The sequence below is a fragment of the Microcebus murinus genome, chromosome 12 (assembly GCF_040939455.1).
Source record: "Microcebus murinus isolate Inina chromosome 12, M.murinus_Inina_mat1.0, whole genome shotgun sequence".
Classification (NCBI taxonomy): Eukaryota; Metazoa; Chordata; class Mammalia; order Primates; family Cheirogaleidae; genus Microcebus; species Microcebus murinus.
The window spans coordinates 26,228,901-26,250,124 of record NC_134115.1 but is presented as its reverse complement, the minus strand read 5'-3'; the positions used below and the strand labels follow the sequence as shown (position 1 = coordinate 26,250,124).

General features: G+C 38.6%; 1 protein-coding gene across 2 annotated transcripts in view; it reads left to right on the top strand.

Moving 5' to 3' along the window:
• GDA (guanine deaminase) overlaps positions 1 to 21,224 on the top strand; it is an 88,180-nt gene that overhangs the window by 53,001 nt on the left and 13,955 nt on the right. For both annotated transcript variants that reach the window (XM_076008630.1, XM_012770900.2), the window contains exons 5-10: positions 2,475 to 2,580; positions 6,762 to 6,789; positions 9,344 to 9,451; positions 11,553 to 11,660; positions 13,401 to 13,498; positions 15,684 to 15,751. In XM_076008630.1, coding sequence (XP_075864745.1) covers positions 2,475 to 2,580; positions 6,762 to 6,789; positions 9,344 to 9,451; positions 11,553 to 11,660; positions 13,401 to 13,498; positions 15,684 to 15,751 — 516 coding nt within the window. The remainder of the gene's footprint in view (positions 1 to 2,474; positions 2,581 to 6,761; positions 6,790 to 9,343; positions 9,452 to 11,552; positions 11,661 to 13,400; positions 13,499 to 15,683; positions 15,752 to 21,224) is intronic.

Here is a 21,224-nt window from a genome sequence, read left to right as displayed (position 1 = left end):
CTCTTAATTGCTAGGATTTGAGCATTGCATTTTTTTGTGTGTGCAGATAATTAAATGTCTGTGTATCACTGTGGCCCTTGAATGTTTTCTGTTGTTTTAGTAATTTGATAATTTGCTTCCATTTTTTGGTTACAGAATGATGTATATGGGTGTGAATTTTGTTTATTAATTTAGGGCTTTTTAAGGATACGTTTGCTAATTCTAACTGTGGCAATAGTTTATTATAATCAACAGTCACGTGTTGGCTCTTGGCTAGACTCAGATGCTGGAGCACAAAGAAACAAAAAATAGTGTCTGCCCTTGAGGAGCCAGACAGAATGCCTGAACACATTGATCAATAACTTTGTAACGTCTATGGTACTGTTACTAGATGCTTGGCATTGTGCCAAGCACTCTATATTGATTAACTCAGCTGCAAACAGTCTTCTGAGGTTGTTAATGATGTTCTCATGGTACAGCCGACTAAACTGATGATCAGAGGGGTTAAAGTAGCACGCCCAATGTTACACAGCTAGTAAACAGAGCTGAGACTGGATCTAAGTGGGTGAATCCAAAACTCGTACCCAGCACAATGCCTGGCACATAGCAGGTGCTCAGTAAATACTGTTGGCTGATGCACCGATGCTGCTACTTGCTAGACAAGGTAGTTTACACCAAAGGGCTGACGGATGACACTGAAAATAGATGTCGCAGTTTTCAGAGTAGGCAAAGAGAACCCAGGACTAGGTTGTGTGGGAAGACTTCATAGAAGGGATATTTATTTATTTGTTTTTTGAAACAGGGTCTGTTGCTCTGTCTCAAAAAATAAATGACGCCGTTGCACTGGGGCTAGAGTGCAGTGGCCTCATCATAGCTCACGGTGACCTCAAACTCCTGGGCTCAAGCCGTCCTCCTGCCTCAGCCTCCCGAGTAGCTGGGACTACAGGTGCACACTACCATGCCTGGCTGATTTTTCCACTTTTTGTAGAGACAAGGTCATGTTATGTTGCCCAGGCTTGTTTTGAACTCTTTGGCTCAAGCTATCCTCCTACCTCAGCCTCCCAAAGTGCTGAGATTACAGGTGTGAGCCATTGCACCTGGCCAAAAGGGGCTTTTCAACCAGTCTTTGAAGGGAAGACAAGCTGGAGGAGAGAATAAAGTGTCTTCTGGATGGGGGAGATGACATAGACATAGATACGAGGACAGGAAATGTCCATAGCAGATGCAGGGATCGGGGAGTAAAGCAGTTTAACTGGAGGAGAAGGTTCATCACATGTGGGGTGAGAGAGGAGGGTGGGCAGATGGGCTGCCTCAGACTGTGGAGGAGCTCAAATACATCACAGGCCCAAGGAATCTTGAGCCAGCTCAGTTATGTGTTAAAAGTAGTATTTTAAGAAGATTAATGGTCAGGTATTAAAATGAATTATAGGGGAAAGAAAGATGCAGAAAGACTTCTGAAAGACTCCTATAACAGAGGTAGAGATAGTGTAAAAAAACCAAAACAAAACAAAACCCAATTACCATTGCCCCATGTAGCTTCAACCTTCTGGTCGAAATAGAATTCTTCTAGCACTTTTGACGAGGACTAGACCTTATCCGTGCTGGGAGCTGCTAGTGGGACTAAGTGAAATTCCCCAGAGATAATGCTATCGGGATTGCTACCGTTCAGAAGCGGAGCAGTATGGTGCCTGATTCCCACGTGCGAGACACCTTATGTACATTATTGCATGTGTTCTTCATAACCCTGCACCTGGCAGAGGACACTGGGTACCTTAACCAAGTAATATCCACCATCCTGGGAGTGATCAGAGGAATAAGGAATCAATCCACATCTGTCCAACTGCAGTCCTTATCCCTAGACCATGCTGTGTTTTGTCAAGAAGAGGATCACATTTGAGAGAGAGAGAGAGAGACTCAATCCAAGGGGCAGTGGTAGAGTGGGAGACAGGGAGATTGTGAATGGGGGAAAAAAGAGAAGGAAGAAAGAGAAAAAACAGTGTAGGCATGCCCAGGACTAATAGAGTCTTTCTCTAGGATCTGAGGCTGTTTTCTCTTTACCATGTGATAAAATGAGAGCAAAGATAGTTATGGCTTTAGAAAAAATATGTACAAATTGTATAAACAAAGGGAAAATCTGAGTAATAAGTTAAAAATACCCAATGATTATCTGGGAAATCTGGGAATGGGGTTGGGGGAGGTGGTAGGTGGCAGTGATAAATGGAAGACACTTTATTACTTAGTGAATTTAGTGGGGATTTGTTGTTATTGTTCTTTTTATGTTTTTTGTTTGTCTGTTTTTTACTTATTTTCTTTTGAAGACCTCAGAACTCAGCAGTGGTTATTATTCTTAAATGATATGATGGCAGATGGTCTTTTACACATTCACTTATGTTTTCCATAATAATTGCAATTTTAAAATGCTTTTAAAAAGCTTAGAAAAAGTACTATTTGAGAAGTAAATATACCTTCAGATTCTTTTCATGTGTGCTTCACAGATAAATTTGGACAGCGAGCCTTTGTGGGCAAAGTGTGCATGGATTTGAACGACACTGTGCCAGAGTACAAAGAGAGCACCGAGGAGTCGGTCAAGGAAACGGAGAGGTAAAATGCTCAGTTGTCCCAATTTGTGTTATGGGTGGGTCCCTCTGCTGCTCTGATGGAGTGAGAGAGAGTGAAAGAGGAAACAAGATGACGTTAATGACCCAGCAGGATATGCACATAGTGATTCAGAACGTTTAATGCGATGGGTCAGCCAGTCTACAGTGCATTTGACCAGACACTTGGTAATCATTAAGGATTGACAAAGAGCTTGCCTTTGCAAGTGTCACACTTGATCCTCATAGAAATCTCCACGAGGTGTCTGTCTTTTATGATAAGGAAGCTGAATTTGATGTAAGCTGTATGACTTGCTCACGGTCATTTAGAATTTAAAACCAAGATTTACGACTCTAAATGCAGAGTTCTTTCTGCCATGACCTAGAGCCTACCTCATACTCAGTGTAAGTAAAGACAGAGAGAGATTGAAGGTGTGCAAGAGCATTTGTGGTGGATATAAAATTATAAAAATTTTATAATTTTTAATTATAAAAAATATAAATTTTTGTTTATATTTTAAAAGAATGGTAGAAGTGATGAGTCATTTATGGAATAAAATATTATATGAGAAGTTAGGAAAAATGAGTTACATTTACAGATTAATGAAAGATCTTTGACTAAAAAGGGATTTAAAAAATAATACCAAAGGAGTATTTGCCCCTACGATACAAATCTTGGAGAAGCACAAAAAGGTTCAAGGAAGAAAAATGTCCTTCATAATTAAACCATCTAAAGTTACCAGTATTGGGATTTTACTCTGTATCTTTTTAGTGTTTTTTTCAGGGTGGTATATGTATCCCTCACAAGCGTTTTGTCCTGCCATGGGAAGAGGGACGTTATTTTACATATATGCTAGAATAGCCATAACATGTTAACGTAGGGAGCTAGAATGTCCCCTGTCCAAAAACATGAACCGAAAGAATATCTTTCCAAGGTGAGGTGTAGACGTGCAGGAGGGAAGGCCATGATTCCTTTTCCTGTCTTAGTTCTGTAGCTGGGAGCTCACAGGAAGGCAGGCCTCTTTGCACTATTACAATCAAGGTTCTGAGGACATTCTGTGGTGATGCACAAGCTAGAGAAAGACCCTGGGAGGGACCAAGGTCCACTTTGCTGTTGCTGGACATAGCGCTGGGTTTGCCAGAGGCCGTGGACCTCCTACTTTGCAAAGATCTACATCTTAAAGAATAGGGTGCCCTATGCAGAATCATAAAAAGTAGGGGTGTGCAAGGGAAATGAAAACATATGTCCACATAACTTGCATGTGAGTGTTCATAGCATTTTTATTTATAGAAACCAAACGTGAAGCAGATTCTCTGTGCATTGGCATCAGTTCCAGGGGAGGACTCTAAACACTTTGCCAGTACTGCACACCAGTGTCAACCCACTTGCATGAGACAAGTCCATGAGACAGAACACTCACACAATAAGTGAAGCAAGTTTATTACTCACAGATAGGCAGCAAGGGACAATAGATGCTAGAACTCATGGTGAGCTGGTCTTCCAAGGCTCAGAAAGTTGCCCAGGGTGAATGGAGTCCCACCTGTGCATGCCCCATGTCACTCCATAGCTGGGGGACCCTGAAAGCATGCTCTGTCTGTGGTTTTATGCCCAGATGAAACTTGCCTCACTGGGCAAAAGCATTATAGAACATACGTCCTAATAGGAAAGGGATCAGAACCTGGGCTGTTCTGGCTGTTCATCCTCATTATCTCAGGATGTTACATTGCCAGCACATTCTATAGTTATTCTCAGAACTATAAGCAAGAAAAAGATCTGGGTCACCAAGGCCATCTGGGGACTTGTCTGGCACCAAACAGTAGAAACAACAAAAATTTTCATTAACAAGTAAATGGATAAACAAAATGTGGTATGCAGTGGACTATTATTCAAGCCATAAAAAGTAGGGAAGTACTTATCCATTTTACAGCATGGATGAACTTTAAAAACATTGTGCTAGAAACGTCTGGGGGATGGACACACTTGAAGCTCTGACTCGAGGGGGGAGGGGGGCATAGGCAATATATGTAACCTTAACACTCGTACCCCCATAATATGCTAAAATAAAAATAAATTAAAATAAAAAACCATTGTGGTAAGAGAAAGAAACCCAGCACAAAAGGCCACATATTGTATGGTTCCATGTGTAGGAAATGTATAGAAAATGCAAATCTATAGAGGCAGAAAGTTAGATTAGAGATGGGCTGGGGGTAGGAATGACTATTACTTATAAATGGGCCCACGGATGTAATTGGGGTGATGAGGCTGCTTTGGATTCTGATGGTTGCACACTCAATCAACTGAACTAAAAATATCATTCAAACATGCACTTAAAAAAGGCGAATTTTGTGATATGAGTAATAAATTACACTTCAATAAAATAGTTTTTAAAAACAGGAGTATGTGGGTGGGGTTCAGGCATATTTGTGTTTTCTTGTTCACATCCACTTCAGATAAGAGTTGAGTGGAAAGTAATTAGCTTTTTTAAAAAGTAAATTTATTTTTGAAAGGTTGCTTTTAAACTCACAAGGGAATGATTTTTTTTTTTTTTACAAAGACTTTTTAAGGTATAAATAGCCATGGAGCATATTTTCAGAGACTCCAGCCCTCTGTGATATTCTCCTGTGGTACGAGAATGCTTCTCTTGGTGCTTCTAGCACTCTTCCTCTCTTCTCCCCTGATCCCACACAGTTGAAGCAAAAAAAAAAAAAAAAAAAAAAAAAAAAAAAATTAAAAGGCCCAAGAAACTCAAGATGTATTAACACAGGAGTCTTCCTGTGATGTTGAAATGAAGTTGAAAGATGATTGAACGCCACTAGCCACTAAATCATTCTTCCCGTTTGCCAAGGCCACCTTTTGGGTTTATCCAACTTGGTGAAATTGGTCTGTTCCTAAAAAATTTCTTGCATGTCTATTGTAAATTGTAAATTTCTTGCAATACTATTTTTGTGTGACAAATTATATTTTAAAGCCTCGACGAAACTGCTACAGGAGTCCTAGGATAAATCCATTTGTAAAATGAAAGATTCTTTTTTAAAGTAAATGATTTACCCTCCGCTTCTCCTTTATCATAGATCAGGGCTTCTCCTGTAGGTTGGATTTGCTTTTAAGTACAATGTGGCCTGCTCATTAAATTACTTTTGGTTGTGGGTCATATTATTGCTTGAGATCATGAGTTTTCATTATGTTCTTTTTCGTATAACATTGTGATATTCTGCTGATCACATAAATACTCTTCTTACATTTTTAAATGGCTTTTCCATAGTTCCTTAAGGATTTGACAAGCAATTTTATTGTATTCCATCTAACATCCAAGAGATATTGAAGAAAATTCTTTAGATATAAATCTTTCCCAAGACCAAATCTAAATGAATGCGAGTTTTAGAAGTCTAACGTTTTGTTCCTCAGGCCTTCCCCCTCTGTGGGCTGCTCACGGAGAGGAGGAAGTACCCTCCTTCCCCTGGCATCAGCCATATGCTTAGCTCGTCTATTAACCTGTTTTTGTGGCTGTCGTAAACCTTAATGCGTATTTTCTTAAGAAATAAACGAATACTAGAAGGCAGGAAACTATAGCTGCCCCGCCGGGGCAGAAGTAGACATTTCACAGGCTTTATCGTTGCCACCACCCCTACAGCCATAACTGGTGGGGTCACCGTCCATCCCGTTTACCACGTACTTTACAACTACCTCTGGCCTATTCCTTCTGCTGTACTCCAGCATCCATCCCCAGGAGGTCTCTGCCCTGGAAATAAGTATTAATACTCTGTGAAGGAGTAAGTTTCCATGTTAGTGGAATTAGAAGTAGAGAGTCCTGTGGCTTCCAAACACCTCCAGGTGCATAGGACTCCATGACTCTAATATCCATGGAGCATAACATATTGCAATGTTTCCCCAAACAGAGCTTGAGTTAGAACAACTTGAGTGCTGTGGGAATACTCATGAACAGCCCAACTGATGGTAGGTGATAACGTTACATTTCCCTGTGATTTTGTGCTCCACCTCTGGCTGCAAGGGGGAAAACAGAGTAAATTCTACTTGTTAATCTTTAGTGGTCGGGAAACATGTTCCGTATTAGAAATGTTTGCATGGAAATTAGGGCATATAAGGATCATTTGAAAATTTATTTATTTTGAAACATTTATTTAAAAATTCTTAAGTTTTCTAACTTCCGATTTGTTGCTTTATTTCAGATTTGTGTCAGAAATGCTTCAAAAGAATGTAAGTAAATTTGTTCAGAGCTTGCATTTAAATTGCCTTTACATTCATTGTAGAATTCATTATTAAGGTGTTTGATAGAGATTAGTCTATGTACAATTGGCTTTTTCCATGCATGAAGAAGTATTTTCCTAGAACCTTAAATTGTTTTCACAGTGGACCCCTTCAGTTCAGCTCAATGAGGTCAGGCATTTTTTGAAAATATTTAAAATGGACAAATCAAGACTGTATATATATTCAGGGTATACAATGTGATGATTTTTTTTTTTTGAGACAGAGTTTTGCTCTGTCTCCTTGGATAGAGTACAGTGTTGTCGTCATAGCTCACTGCAACGAGTAAGTTTCCACTTTAGGGAGAGTCCCATGGCTTCCAAATACCACCATAGCTCACTGCAACCTCCTGGGCTCAAGTGATCCTTTTGCCTCAGCCTCTGGAGTAGCTAGGACTACAGGCGTGCACCAAGACACCTGGCTAATTTTTCTATTTTTAGTAGAGACAGGATCACACTCTTGCTCAGGCTGGTCTCAAACTCCTGAGCTCAAGGAATCCTCCCACCTCAGCCTCCCAGAGTGCTAGCATTGCAGGCATGAGCCACCTTGCCCGGCCATAATGTGATGATTTGATATACATATACATTATTAAATGATAATCAAAATCAAATTAATCAGCACATCCATCACCACACATGCTGTACATTATATCCCTAGAACTTATTCATCTTATAACTGGAAATTTATACCCTTTGATCAACATCTTCCCATATGATCCAGCAATCCCACTTCTGGGTATATATCCAAAAGAAATGAAATCAGTATCTTGAAGAGGTATCTGCAGCCCATGTTCATTGCAGCATTATTCACAATGGAGATTCATAATTATTCATAATAGAGACAAGTCAGTGTCTATGGACAGATGAATGGATAAGGAAAATGCAAGGTGTGTGCATATATATATATATATAATACACACAGGAATATTATTTAACCATGTCAAAGAGGGAAATCCTGGCATTTGTGACAACATGGATGAACCTAGAGGTCATTATATTATGCGAAATAAGCCAATCAAAGAAAGAAAGATACTGTACGATCTCACTTATTTGTAGAATCTAAACAAGTCAAACTCAGAGAAACAGAGGTCAGACATTTTTATCTTTCCAGTGAAGTCTGGTGTGGTTTTTTAGAGACAGGGTCTTGCTGTCACCCTGTCTAGAGTGCAGTGGCACAAACCTCTAACTACTCTACCCAAACAATCCTCCTGCCTCAGCCTCCACGGTAGCTAGGGCAACAGGAATGTGCCACCATGCCTGGCTAATTTTTGTATTTTTTTGTAGAGACAAAGTCTTGCTTTTTGCCCAGGATAGTCCTGAATTCCTGGCTTTGAGTGATCCTCCCACCTCAGCCTTCCAAAATGCTGGGATTCCAGGTGTGAGCCACCATGCTCCATCAGAAAAGCTAAATTAAGTTAGGCAGGTAAACTTGGTCCCAAGTTCACTAAGCTTTTAGTTGATCCAAGGTATGAAAATCTCAGTCACTGCCCAGTTTAGAGTTACCACCTCAAGACATCTTAATTTTTTTCAGTAGTATTTTTCTCTTTCCTTGGGGACCTTCTCATTTTATAGGACTAGTCTCTGGGGAGCTAGGAGAGGGCTTCATGGGTGTGGGCAGAGTGGCGAACTCTGGAAGTTGTGACCGTTTGCAGCTATGTCAACATTGGCACTGGCCACATATCCCTGATCTGGTCTGAAACACAGACAGTGTCCAACCCTGATGCCCCAGCCACTGGCTGCCTTGGATCACATATGCGTGCGTGTCAGGTGGCCTGCAAGCGCTCAGCCATGCACCCCCTGTGCACTGCCCTGGCATTGCTGAGCCTATGGAGACAGTGCTGTTTTCTACCTCCACCCCCAGCAGGCTGGTTTGTGGCTCCATCGGGCAAGTTCATAGATTGGCAAGCCCAACCCTTCCTTACCATTTTTTGAGGTCTGATTGAAAACCACAGGAAGCCTCAGAATTTCTTTCACTCTAACCTTGAGAGAACTAGGTGGAACTTTGCAAATGCATGTCCTCACCACCCCTCTATGAGTCCTTCTCTCCTGCCTGGCCACTCACCTCAGGCGGCACCTAAGAGCTGATCCTGTGACTGAACGGTTCTCAAGGAGGCTGTGACCAGAAGTAGAAAGGGGAATACCATCTCACTTTTAGTCTCCCCAGCACTTTCTTTGCAAACTTCTCCTTCAGCCTCCAACTCTCTTCATAAAGGCCACCCAGCTGAGGCTTCATGTGAGCCTTAATGTGGGGCAAGGGGAGTGTCTACTGTTTGGGACAGGGTCTTCTGCTGAACTTGGTGCTCCAGAATATTCTCTCCTTTATTCTCACCCATGAGCTGTTTCCATGAAATCCAGCGTTTCCACCAACTCGTAGAATGGGAAACTCCCCTCTGCCCCACCAAATGAAGACATAAAATCTTTTTGCTATATGACAGGTATTTGGAGGGGGACACATCATGGTCACAATAACCATAGTTTTCTTATTGATTGTTTTTTATTATCTCTAGTATTCTAGAGTGAAGCCCATCGTGACACCACGTTTTTCCCTTTCCTGCTCTGAAACTTTGATGGGTGAACTGGGCAACATCGCTAAGACCCATGATTTGCACATTCAGGTGGGTACTTCACCTCTGTTTGCGCCTCTGCCCAGACCTGCGAGATTTCTCAGTATCCTAAATTGCAATCCCCAGTAATCTCCAGTTCTTCTACTGAGTAATCTCTAATTCTTTAACTGAGATTCCCTGGAGTCACACACGACAGGGCAGGAAGGGCTCCTACGGATGTCATGTAATCCAATTCTTAATTTTGCAGATGAGAAACCTGAATTTCCTTTTACTCTCTCTGTTCTCTGATCAGTCTTCAAGAGATGAAGACATGTTCATAAGTAATAGCAAGGTCAACGACAGACTGTTTACTTATTCTCTGTAGGATGCATTTAATGCATTTCTTTCCTGCTTCTCTTTTATTTGATACTTTCTCAGTGTTCTACACCTTCATTCTTGGAGGAACCAGCTATTATTTGAAAAGCAAAATGAACCAAATTTCCACCTTGGAAAAAATGCATTCAAAAGCCCTTTTGTTCCAAGTTTCCTAATTTAAAATCGGGAACAAAAACGTATATTTTATTTTGTCATTAAGTTGTTGCAATTTGGGAATAAAACACTTTTTAAAGCTTACAGCTGAGTTAAAATTGGGAGCTCCTCTTCCCCCATCCAAGCTTAATTGCATACTGTACTACAATTTCTTCTCTTATGAGTTGACTGTCTTATAAAAAAGGCCAGGTTGAGGCAAAGGCTATACATTGATTCTTTATAGGGTGGAGTTTTTTTTGGTCTTTTTAAAACACAATCTCTTTTTTTAGGACTCATTAACTATTTTTATCTTTCTCATTATTATTTTTTTTTTTGGTCTATAATATTTGAATTTTTAATTCAATCCCATATACTTCTTTCCTGAAGAAAAAATTTAAAACTCAGATCATGTTTCTATTTTGGAAATATAATGTTTCTATTGCTGAAAAAATACATACAAATCAACATTAAAAAACAATGAAAAATAAAATGAAATGACGCACAATAAAATCAAGTCTATCCTTGCTGGACGGATGTGAACGGATGTATGTGTGTTTACTCACATTCATCAAAATGACATGAAGCACCTGGTTGTCCTTTCTTCTGTTGCTATGTGCATACATTTCATCAATGGTCTGGGATTTCCTCAAGGCCAGTAGAGCTTATTGTCTAGGTGGAGCACTTGTTTTCATAGCATTGCTATTTTTTTCTTTTTAAAATTTGTCTATGCGTAATCTGCCTCATGAAGAGAGAGTTGCCATTCTTGGAAATATTAATATGCCCTCTCAGGTTTTGTGGGGCCCTGGAGAAAGGTCCGTGTGAGGGCCTAGGACATACTTGCTCTGCTTGCTTGCGGATTCTTATGGGCTCTTTCTTGATGACTGCAAGACTATCTCGTTCAGCTATTTTTAGACTGTTTTCTGCAAAAGAACTCATTCTGGAAGCCAACAAAGAGGACAGATTGGGGACAGGGTCCCAGAGTACGAGTCCTGTTTCATCCTGAGGGGCAAATTGTTTATGCCCTGTATTTATTGGATTTTTGTGAATTTTTATATGTATAACATGTGCAAAGCTAGAAAAATTTGGAAAATCACTCATCCAGCCCACCAACCCTTTTGTTTGAGAGATGAGAAAATGGAGATCCAAAGAAAAGAATTGACTTTTCGTAAGATATGTAACTATAGTCAGAACTTGGGCTAGAACTCAGCTCTCTTTACTCAAATTCCAGTATTTTTATGAATGAACTATGCTGTCTGGTTTTTAAAATTTTTTTTTGGTGGACACTGAACTCTTTTCTTAAATAGCCAATGCCAGAAGAGGCAGGTTGTCACAAATAGCAAGATTCTTGACTCTTCAAGGAGTACTTTATATGTGTTCTTGCTATAGTTTGGAATTCTGTCGGGAGAATTTTTGCCTTGAGATTATGCACACACACACTACATGTCATGATATTCACTGTCATATATATTATATATATGATGTATGTACTTGTTTTCAATAAAACACATGTACAATCTTCATTGTTTCTCTATGTGGCCCCTTCGATAGGTAAGTAGCAACCATCCATACCATTTTGTTGTAGGAAGTATAATTTCGAATGGTATTTTATGGAAAAAAATGGAAAATATTATTTCTTTTCTTGTAGAGCCATATAAGTGAAAATCGTGATGAAATTGAAGCTGTGAAAAAGTTATATCCCAGTTATAAAAACTACACAGATGTGTATGATAAAAACAATCTTCTCACAAATAAGGTAAATTGTTTATTATGACAATCTACGTAAAGTAGGGCATATTTATTTAAATTTTAACATCTAAGTAGTACTCTTCAGGCTTTCGTCATATGCACACATTTCCCAGACTAGAGTAAAAGCCTAGAGTGTGTGTGTGCATGCATGAGTGCGTGTGTGTGTAGTTAAAAATGTGCCTGCAGTTTCATCGCTGTCAATAAATCTAAAGACTTCACTGAGAGTGGGAGTGTCATTTGGTCCAAAGACACTTTGACAGTATCCATTAGAATGCAAATGTGCATTCATTTGAGTCAGCAAGTGCACTTCTAAGGATCCATTCTGTAACTAATATAAGCAGGGGTATTAATTACATATGAAAGTTAACAAATGGCTATCGGTGGGGGATTGGTTAAATTATAGAGCATACAAAATTAGAATTTTATCCAGGATTCACAAAGAAAGAGGTACAAAGGCTTTCAAGGAAGAATGTGCAACATTGCGTGATTTATATATATAGATATGTAGGTACACACTTAGAAAAAATGATCTAGAAGACACACATTAAGTGTTAAAAATGACTCTTCCCAAGGGAGAAAGCTGAAGGACTTTCTCCTTTTCATTTTTAAATGCTCTAAGATTGCTTTTTAAGAGAGTATTACTTTTATAATTAATTAAAATTAATACAAGTGAAGAGAGACCTCATTGCAATAATGTAGCCCTGGGTCTTGGCCTTCAATGTAATGTGCAAATTGCTTGGAGAGTTTGCTGCAGGAAATAATTTCTTAGTGACTATGTGAATGGGGATATGAATATAACTGATTTGAAAGGTTAACACTCTGCATGAATCATGTAAATGCTACTTCATAATTTTCATCCTCCTTTACATATATTTCCATATGATTAATAAATTAACCTTCTATTTGCATGTTAATTTTATTTGCGCAGAGGTTGGGAATACTTCATTTTAATAATAATTCTGTGGTCACTGAACCATGCCTCCCAGAGGAGAAGGCTACAGGTTTTATCCTGAGGAAAAAAGAATTTTGAAAGAAAAATGTCTTATTTAAGGAAACCAAGATTATTGAAAGACTCAATGTTTAGAGAGGTCTTATATGTGTGCAGTGCCTGCTTTTTTGGAGCTTCTCAATGAATGCTTGGAAGACACTGCCTTTCTTAATTTTTATGAAAATGTAAACATAGATGAGTTAAAGTTTACTTGGCTGTGTGTGTCAAGACCACTGGTGTCTGTATTAAAATTAGGATCTGAAATAAAGAACAGTTTTTTTGCAGAATCACTCCCACAGCTTCTATGTACTGAGGAGCAAAGCTTACTTCTAGAAAGTTCTAATTAGAATAGGAACAAACACAGCCCTACCAGTAGCTCACCAGGTAGACTTAAAAAAAGAAAGTAACTTGACAGTTTTCTAAAGTAAAGATGACAGAATCATAATATCTTCAAACTGGATGGATATCCTGTGTTGTACAGGACCTGGATCAACCCTCATTATTTTATAGATCAGCCAAAAGAAACTAAGATGCACAAATTTGCTGAGACTTTTGTACATAATACAATGTTTTTGCAGGTGTTTTTCTGAGGTATAATTTATACTCAGTGATTCTGCACATGCAGATAATCATTAATTGTTCTTGTAAAGATGGTAACAGCCCAGTCCCAGCCTCTGTCTCTGTCGTGCCTTGTTGTGAATGAGTACTAACTTAGCTCCTGTGAGTGGTAAACTCCATGTAGGACACTCTTCTCTCCAGACGGTGATGGCACATGGCTGCTATCTTTCTGCAGAAGAACTTAATGTGTTCCACGAACGAGGAGCATCCATCTCACATTGCCCCAATTCTAATTTGTCGTAAGTAGGCAATAATTGTTTGGTACCTTGTGAACGTTGGGGGTGCAGATTAGCAGCCAGATACCTCTGTTGTCTCAGTCCTTCCTTCAAGATCTTTCTTTTACAGCCATGTTTGATTGGGACAGGAAATAGGTAGACAGACGTTTACTTGTGCTGTGGTGGAAGAAAGGAGACCACTTAAGAGGACATCTTTTGCAGAGTATGCATTTTAGATTCTGAGATCTCTGAATTTGCACAAAAAACGGACAATAGGAAATGCAACAGAAAAAGTTTAAAACCAATAGCTTTCAGAATTTATAGCTAAAGGACTGAAAGAACCCATGTGCCAGCCAGGTGTTGCGGGAGAGTGTCCTGACTCCCATTACGGCTTGTGCTCTGGTGTTAGAACGAAGTACAGTAGTACCAGAAGTCAGTGCCTTGTGGTATATGTCACCCTGCTGGATCTGACAAGCCAAGAAGGACCTTGTCCTGTTATAATTCCCCCAAATACAAAAGCTTTATTCATAACTGGTTCTTAACCTTTTGAAAGGTTATGGATTCATAAGTGAATCAGATGAAAGTTATGGCCTGTATCTTCAGAAGGAAGCCCATAGACTTTAAAATGTTGCATCTAATTTCAGGGAATTCATAGATCCCATGGTGCCAGTCTCTGGATGCTAGGTTAAAAACCTATGCTTGTACAAGTAATTTATTTGGGGCATGACCTCATAAAGCACCTTTAGGGGGAGGTAGGATGGGAAAGGGAAGGAAGTCAATAAAAAGTATATTATCAAGCAAGTTACCACTGTGGGCTCCTGGAGTTTAATCCTTCTAGAAAACTCAGGGAGCCAGTGTACAAAACAGATCTCAAAATTGTCTTGCCCAAAGAGTGAGGGAGCTGGGGTAGTTATATCCAAACTCTCATCAGTTATTGATGGGGCTTCTGGGTAGAGAAGAGCCTGGAACTTCTGGCTTTCCCCAGACAAGGGCAGAGCAGGCTCTAGCAGAGGAGAAAGCCCCTAGGCAAAGTGCTGGAGGTGTCAGTAGTTGGAAATCTGGGAACTTTGTGAGTGACAAAGGTATATGCCAGTGGTAGTATGGGAAAGGTACTGGGAGCCACAGTGTTATATTTCTGGAGTGTTTTGAAGGGTTCCAGAGGCTTTGAGTTTTCAGATATAAAGTAATCACACGTGACAGAGAATCTTGCCCCTGTATAGCTTATAACTTATACATAATATAATTATATGTAATACCATATATAAAAAACAATAATTATAATTATATACATGATATAATTATGATCTAGTGACCAAATTGGGGAAGGATTTAACATCCCTTGGGTGAATTGCCCAACATCCTCTAAATTAAAACATAATCCAGCTTTGTAAATTGAGATTTGAAGTTACATTTCTTTAAGACACATTTCTTTTTTCTTTTTTATTTTTTAGGACACATTTCTGTTTAATGGTCACTGCTCTTCTTTCTCCAACAACTTTGAGAGATTTATTGTGTGTGCACTGGAGTTTTGGAAATTGTAATTATGTGCATCTTGAGCAGACCACTTTGACCTTTGCATCTTCTTGGATTGCTAAGGATCACTTTAGTTCTCCTTTGTCTCTTTAGAAAGGTGGCACATCTGTTAAGCTCAGGGTCAAGAGTTCTGGAATTCAGCACAGGAACCATCTCTCCTACTTGCTCCTGTCCTTGGAGGCAGCATGTGAACTGTCAGGCCCTGACTCACCAGCCTGTACCCCATTTTCCAGTTGTATTCCCCTTTCTTTGATCTTGCAAGTCACTACTCATGCAGGGTAACAAATTAGTTTAGACATAGAGAAAAGGGAATGTTTTATAATGTCTACTTCCTAACACAGAAAGGTAGGTTGGTTAAAACAATATTAAAGACAGATGAGACTTTTGTACTAATTGCAAATTTTAATTTTTTTTTTTTTTCATACAAATTATCCCCTGCTTTTCCTTCTGGCTCTTGCTGCTTTGTACCCTCCTGAGACTAACCTCAACCCAAGGATTAGCTCTTTTATGATCCTGTTAACTCCAGGACCTGTTTGGTCTGATTCAATGTTTGTGACAGTGTTAGAGCTGATGTATAGGAAAACACAATTTTCAGTGATGTCGCCATCATTATTAGTGTCCTTCTTCTGTTGCAACCACATGGATCTCCTTGTTCTGACATCTTCTCTCTCTACAGGCTCAGCAGTGGCCTTCTAAATGTGCTAGAAGTCCTGAAACATGAAGTGAAGATAGGGCTGGGGACAGGTCAGTAGTTCACCATTTGAAGCTATGGTGAAGCAGCCGATTAGTATGTAAATTTCTAATGTGACTAATTTGCAGGTGATAGTTCTATATTTTTTTAAAATTCATTTTAATATCTGGTAATGATATCTTCATAATAAGTATCTAACAAAATAGTGAGGTTGGAAGCAGTAAGAAAATATATGCAAAGGGAGAAGTTTTGATGAAAACAACCTCCCAAAAGTCATTATCCTTGTTTCTTGTTTACAGATTAAGCTATAAAGGATAATTCCTTCTAAAGTATTTTAGAGATTCTTTTTTAAAAGTCCTTGATTTTTGTCTTGTCCTTCTGGCTGGGTTTTAATGGTTTGGGTTGTATGTTTTTAATTTTCAATAACTGTGTCATCACAAGTACCATCTCAAAAGAAAAGTAATTGTCCTTGGTATAGTGAACACAAATTCAATGTTGCCAGCACTGAGAACTCTGAGATACTCTGACTTTGCTTTTAAGCAGTGAGTAGCCAAATGAGACTCATCAATATCCACAAGCAGTCTGATGTTTACCAGACTAAGGGACATTCTAAGTGGTTGATGAATTAGTGATACCTCTTTTCTTAATGGTATATATTTTGTGTTTCCTGAGTGTGTGTGGCACTGCTCACTTTGAAAGTATAAGTTAGACCCAAATGTCTAAGTGTCTACTGTGAGCCTTCTTTTATCACTGTGTGTGAAAGTACTAAAAAAAAATTTTTTTAAATGGGCTTGGGGCACAAGGACTTATTTTCTGGTTTTGATGCATTTGTCTTTCTGATACTTAAGAGCATCACACTGTACAGATGTTGACATTAGTGGTTTTCATCACTTTCTGCAGTAACTCAAGTCTCAGTTTGTTACAATGAGACATTTTATACCAAGCAATTAATTGAAGCCATGATAATATAATGATTTTATTAATATTTTAAAAAGAGGTTTGTTAGAGTAGAGGTTTTTCTCTATTTTCTAGGAATCAAAGTAATCAAGATTTAAAAAATTCTAATTTCAGCTTTGAATCATTGAGACTATGGCAATGTTTGGGTATAGTTATAGGGGTTAAGTCAGGAAACTAGTTATTTTACCTTCACAGAAAAGCTTTAATGGATAAGAAAAAAATGGCCAAGAGTTTTTGTTATATACTGTAGTTAGTTAATATGAAACATTTAGCAGATATACAAAAATAAGGTAGGTATTACTTTCAGATTTTCTAGGATTTTTGTTTCCATGATTAAAGCTCATCATGTGACTTCCAGTTCTTGACTTTGGGTTGTATGGCAATGGCCTAAAGAGTTTAGGTGAAGTTCTAGCTGTCACTGTCTCTATAAAATCTTGAACAAATTAATTTTCTAAGGATTCATTTCTTGATTTCTACAATAGCAGAATTACAATATCTAGCTTACAAGCTTTCTTTTTGAGTATTAAATGAAAAAAAGTGTACACAGTGGTTAGTTAGCACAGTGCCTGGCACATAGCATGAATCAATAAAGATTGGCTAAAAAAACAAAGGGCAAGGTTGATGTATTGACCAAATGTTGATTAAATGTGCCCTAGTCCCTTACTTACTTGAAGAGTGCTGTTCCATTTGTACATAGTCTCTGTTGCAAAAGTCACCCTATGCTCCACTATTTCCTAAATATGACTTTTATGTATCAATTTGCCCTTCAGCTGTAGATCATTTAACCTCATATTATGGATAGAGAGCAGGTCCAAGGGCCATTCATTCACCCTGTCTATCACAAGTGTAGGCAGATCTTGAATTGCACAAGTATTAGGTAGGAGAAACCCACATGAAGCTTATGAAAAATATTGCAAAACAAGTGAAAGCAATATCTCAAAGAATAAGAATAGGAGCAAACATCTGAAAATGATCTAGAGGATCCAGAAGCAAATTTCAGAAAATTGCCATCATCCTTGGAGTATAAGAAGACATGGCACTATAAAAATGGTGATAGAGAAATTTTAAAAGTGAAAGAAGAAAATTGCAAACAAAATCAAAATAAAAAACATGTCGGCTCTCCTATATTGCTGAAAGGAGGAAGGTAAGTGGTACAACCACTTTAGAGAACTGTTTAGCAATTTCTTATAAAGTTAAAAATATACATCTACATGGCTGGGCGCGCGGTGGCTCACCCCTATAATCCTAGCACTTTGGGAGGCCGAGGCGGGCGGATTGCTCAAGGTCAGGAGTTCAAAACCAGCCTGAGCCTGAGCCGAGACCCCGTCTCTACTATAAATAGAAAGAAATTAATTGGCCAACTAATATATATATAGAAAAAATTAGCCGGGCATGGTGGTGCATGCCTGTAGTCCCAGGTACTCGGGAGGCTGAGGCAGGAGGATTGCCTGAGCCCAGGAGATTGAGGTTGCTGTGAGCTAGGCTGATGCCACGGCACTTATTCTAGCCTGGGCAACAAAAGCGAGAATCTGTTTCAAAAAAAAAAAGCAAAAAAAAAACATCTACATATGACCCGGCAATCTCACTCTTGGGTATTTACCGTAGAAAAATGAACACACAATGTCTGCAAAAAGAGTTGTATAAGAATGTTCATACCAGCTTTTGTTAAGTGAAAAAAGCTAGGCACAAAAAAGCACATACTGTATGATTCCATATGTAGGAAACTCAGGGACCAATAGAACTAACCCACGTTGATAGAAATCAGAAAGTGGTTGCCTGGGGTTGCAGGTAATAGAATTGACTAGAAAAGGCCATGAGGGAATTTGCTGGAGTGATGGAAATGTTTAGTATCTTGTTTTCTTGAAATGTAGTTAAAGCTACAATTGATCCTTGAACAACATGATTCTTAGAGGTGCTGACTTTCCCCTCCCCATCTCCTGTTCAGTTAAAAATCTGCATATAACTTTTGACTCCCCCAAAACTTAACTGCTGATAGCCTTCTGTTGACTGGGAGACATAAATAGTCTATTAACACATATTTTGTATGTTGTATATATTACATACTATATTCTTAGAACAAAGTTAAGCTGGAGAAAAGAAAATGTTAAGAAATTCATAAGGAAGAGAAAACATATTTCCTATACATTAAGTGGAAGTGGATCATAAAGGTCTTTTTCCTCATTATCTTCACACTGACTAGTCTGAAGAGGTGTTGTTCTTGCTGTCCTTGGAGTGGCAGGGGTGGTGTATAAGTGGACCCATGGGTTCAAACTCGTGCTGTTGCATATGTAATTGTTAACATTCATCAAACTGAATACCTAAGTTCTGTGCATTTTATAATATCTTAATTATACTTCAGTTAAAAAATGGCAAACCATGTAGGAAGCTATGAGAAGTAGAATTATTGTTGCAGAAAGTTAAGTCAGTGATGTGGAGAACAAAGTTGACAAGAGATCACAGAGGATGTTTGAGGATGATCTATGAGGAGGCCAGAAAGCATGGCGCCAACATGGGAGGTTTTTCTGAGGGAGGACCCAGAACAAATGGAACAGAAGCAATTGTCAGAGCTTTGAAGGGTTAAAGGCTTTCCTGAACTTAAGAAAGAATGGCCTTGAAAGTGCTTGTGCTACACTAAGTCATACCTGAACATGTCGTGGCAAAATATTTTAATGATAAGGAAAAAGAAAAAAAATCCAAAAATATTGATGCAGGGGGAAAAAAATCACTTATCAACAAAACAATTAAAAACCACTTGATTTTCAGATGTTTTTGTTGGCATGCGAAATACCAAAAGGCAAGAAAGAGTTTGGAGTCAGAGCAGTTGTTACTCAAGAATATTGTATCTGGTTAAATTCTCCTTCATGTGTGAAGGCAACAAAATTCTCAGATATACAAAGGCTTAGAAACTATTCTCCCTATGAACCCTTTGAAAAATATTACTTGAAAATCTACATTATCTACAATATGCACAATATTAAAAGCAATATTGGTTTTTTTTTTTTTTAAACTATCAGAGTGGCAACATAAATCAGGAAAGTGCTTCCCTCATGCTGGGAAGAGGTTCCTGGGACCAAAATACATGGCCCTTATTTTTGAAACTGCATGATGTCAGGTCCTTGAGTTTGAGTTTTATATTGTCTTTACATCATTTGAATGTCTTCAATATTTTACTGTAACATTTTAAAGTAATATATGCTCTGCAAAAAAGAATTTTCCAAGTATTAAAAATTCTTCTATCTTCTGATTTTTGTTAGACAGCCCAAGAAGATGTAGCTTATGTGTAAAGTTGAGAGGATAGAGATGAATTTGACAAGTGAGAGCACAATTATAAGTGTAGAAAACTCCTTGTCTTGGAAAAAAGGGAATTGCATATCATATTTTACTTTTGACTTTGGAATGTAAAAATATTAAAGATAGCTACTTGTAGGATTTTAAAAATAGGATACTTCCTAAATAAATTATGAAAAAATAAAAGTAAGAAAAACATAGCAAATTACCAAAAATGGTAGTCTAAAGGAAAAATTGTAAAGTATAGAACAAGTCGACATCAACAGGACCTGTGAATTGATTAAAACAAACAGCATACTTGGAGCCAGTGTCTCATTTTTTTCAGTGACAGTTCCCTGTCCTAACTTGTTTCATTAATTCTAAGTCACCAGTTCTTTGATCCCCTGTAGACACCAATCCAGTGATTCTGTGCTTTCTCAAAATCCATTATTCCTCCCTAATTTACCTATCTTAGATGCCAGAGTACATCACTTTAATTGTTCCTTTGGAAACATCCTAGCTTCTCATATCTCTCTCCTTTTCTTTGTATTCCTTTTGCAAGAGCCCAACTCTTAATTATCTCAATATTCCCTTCCCAGTGCCTGCAGCTGAGCGTCTGGAAGTTGCTGGAGAAAACCCTCCAGTGGGATTTCATTTTAAATTTCGCTCTCAAGTCCCACATGCCTCAGTACTGGCAAAAGAGGCAATCATGTTTCTCTTACAGGCATGTGTCGTCTTATACCAAGACAGCTTTTTCTCATTTCTTCCTAAACTTTCTACCCCAGCTCATATCTTCTTCACTTCTGGCTGGTGGCCTCTTCTCATAAGTCATTGAGAAAATAGAAACAGTTTCCTCAGTTTCCCTCCACCAAATTCTCACACCTTTCTGCATCTGCTGGCATTTTCTCTTCTTTTTCCTGCTACAGGAAAAAAAAAAAAAAAAAAGAAGGAAAGAAAAGAAAAGAATAAAAGGAAAGGAAAGAAAAGGAGTCCTTCCTCCAATCAAAGCGAAAATATCCTGAGATATATTCTGTATTCTCCCCCTCTCCCAGCATCTCAATTAATTCCTTTGCCCATGGACTGTCCTGTATCATCAGTATCTTCTTCTTACTGGATCATTTCTAGAAGCACATAAACATCTCTAGTATCTTCTGAAATTCTAAGCAAAGAACTAAACTAGTCTCTTAATCAGATATCCCTCTGTGGTTCCTGCCTCACCTGTCTGCTCCCCTTTGGTGAAGTTTCTTCAGAGAGTGGGTGCCCATACTGGCACCACTTTCTATGCTTTCTTCCATTCCTCCA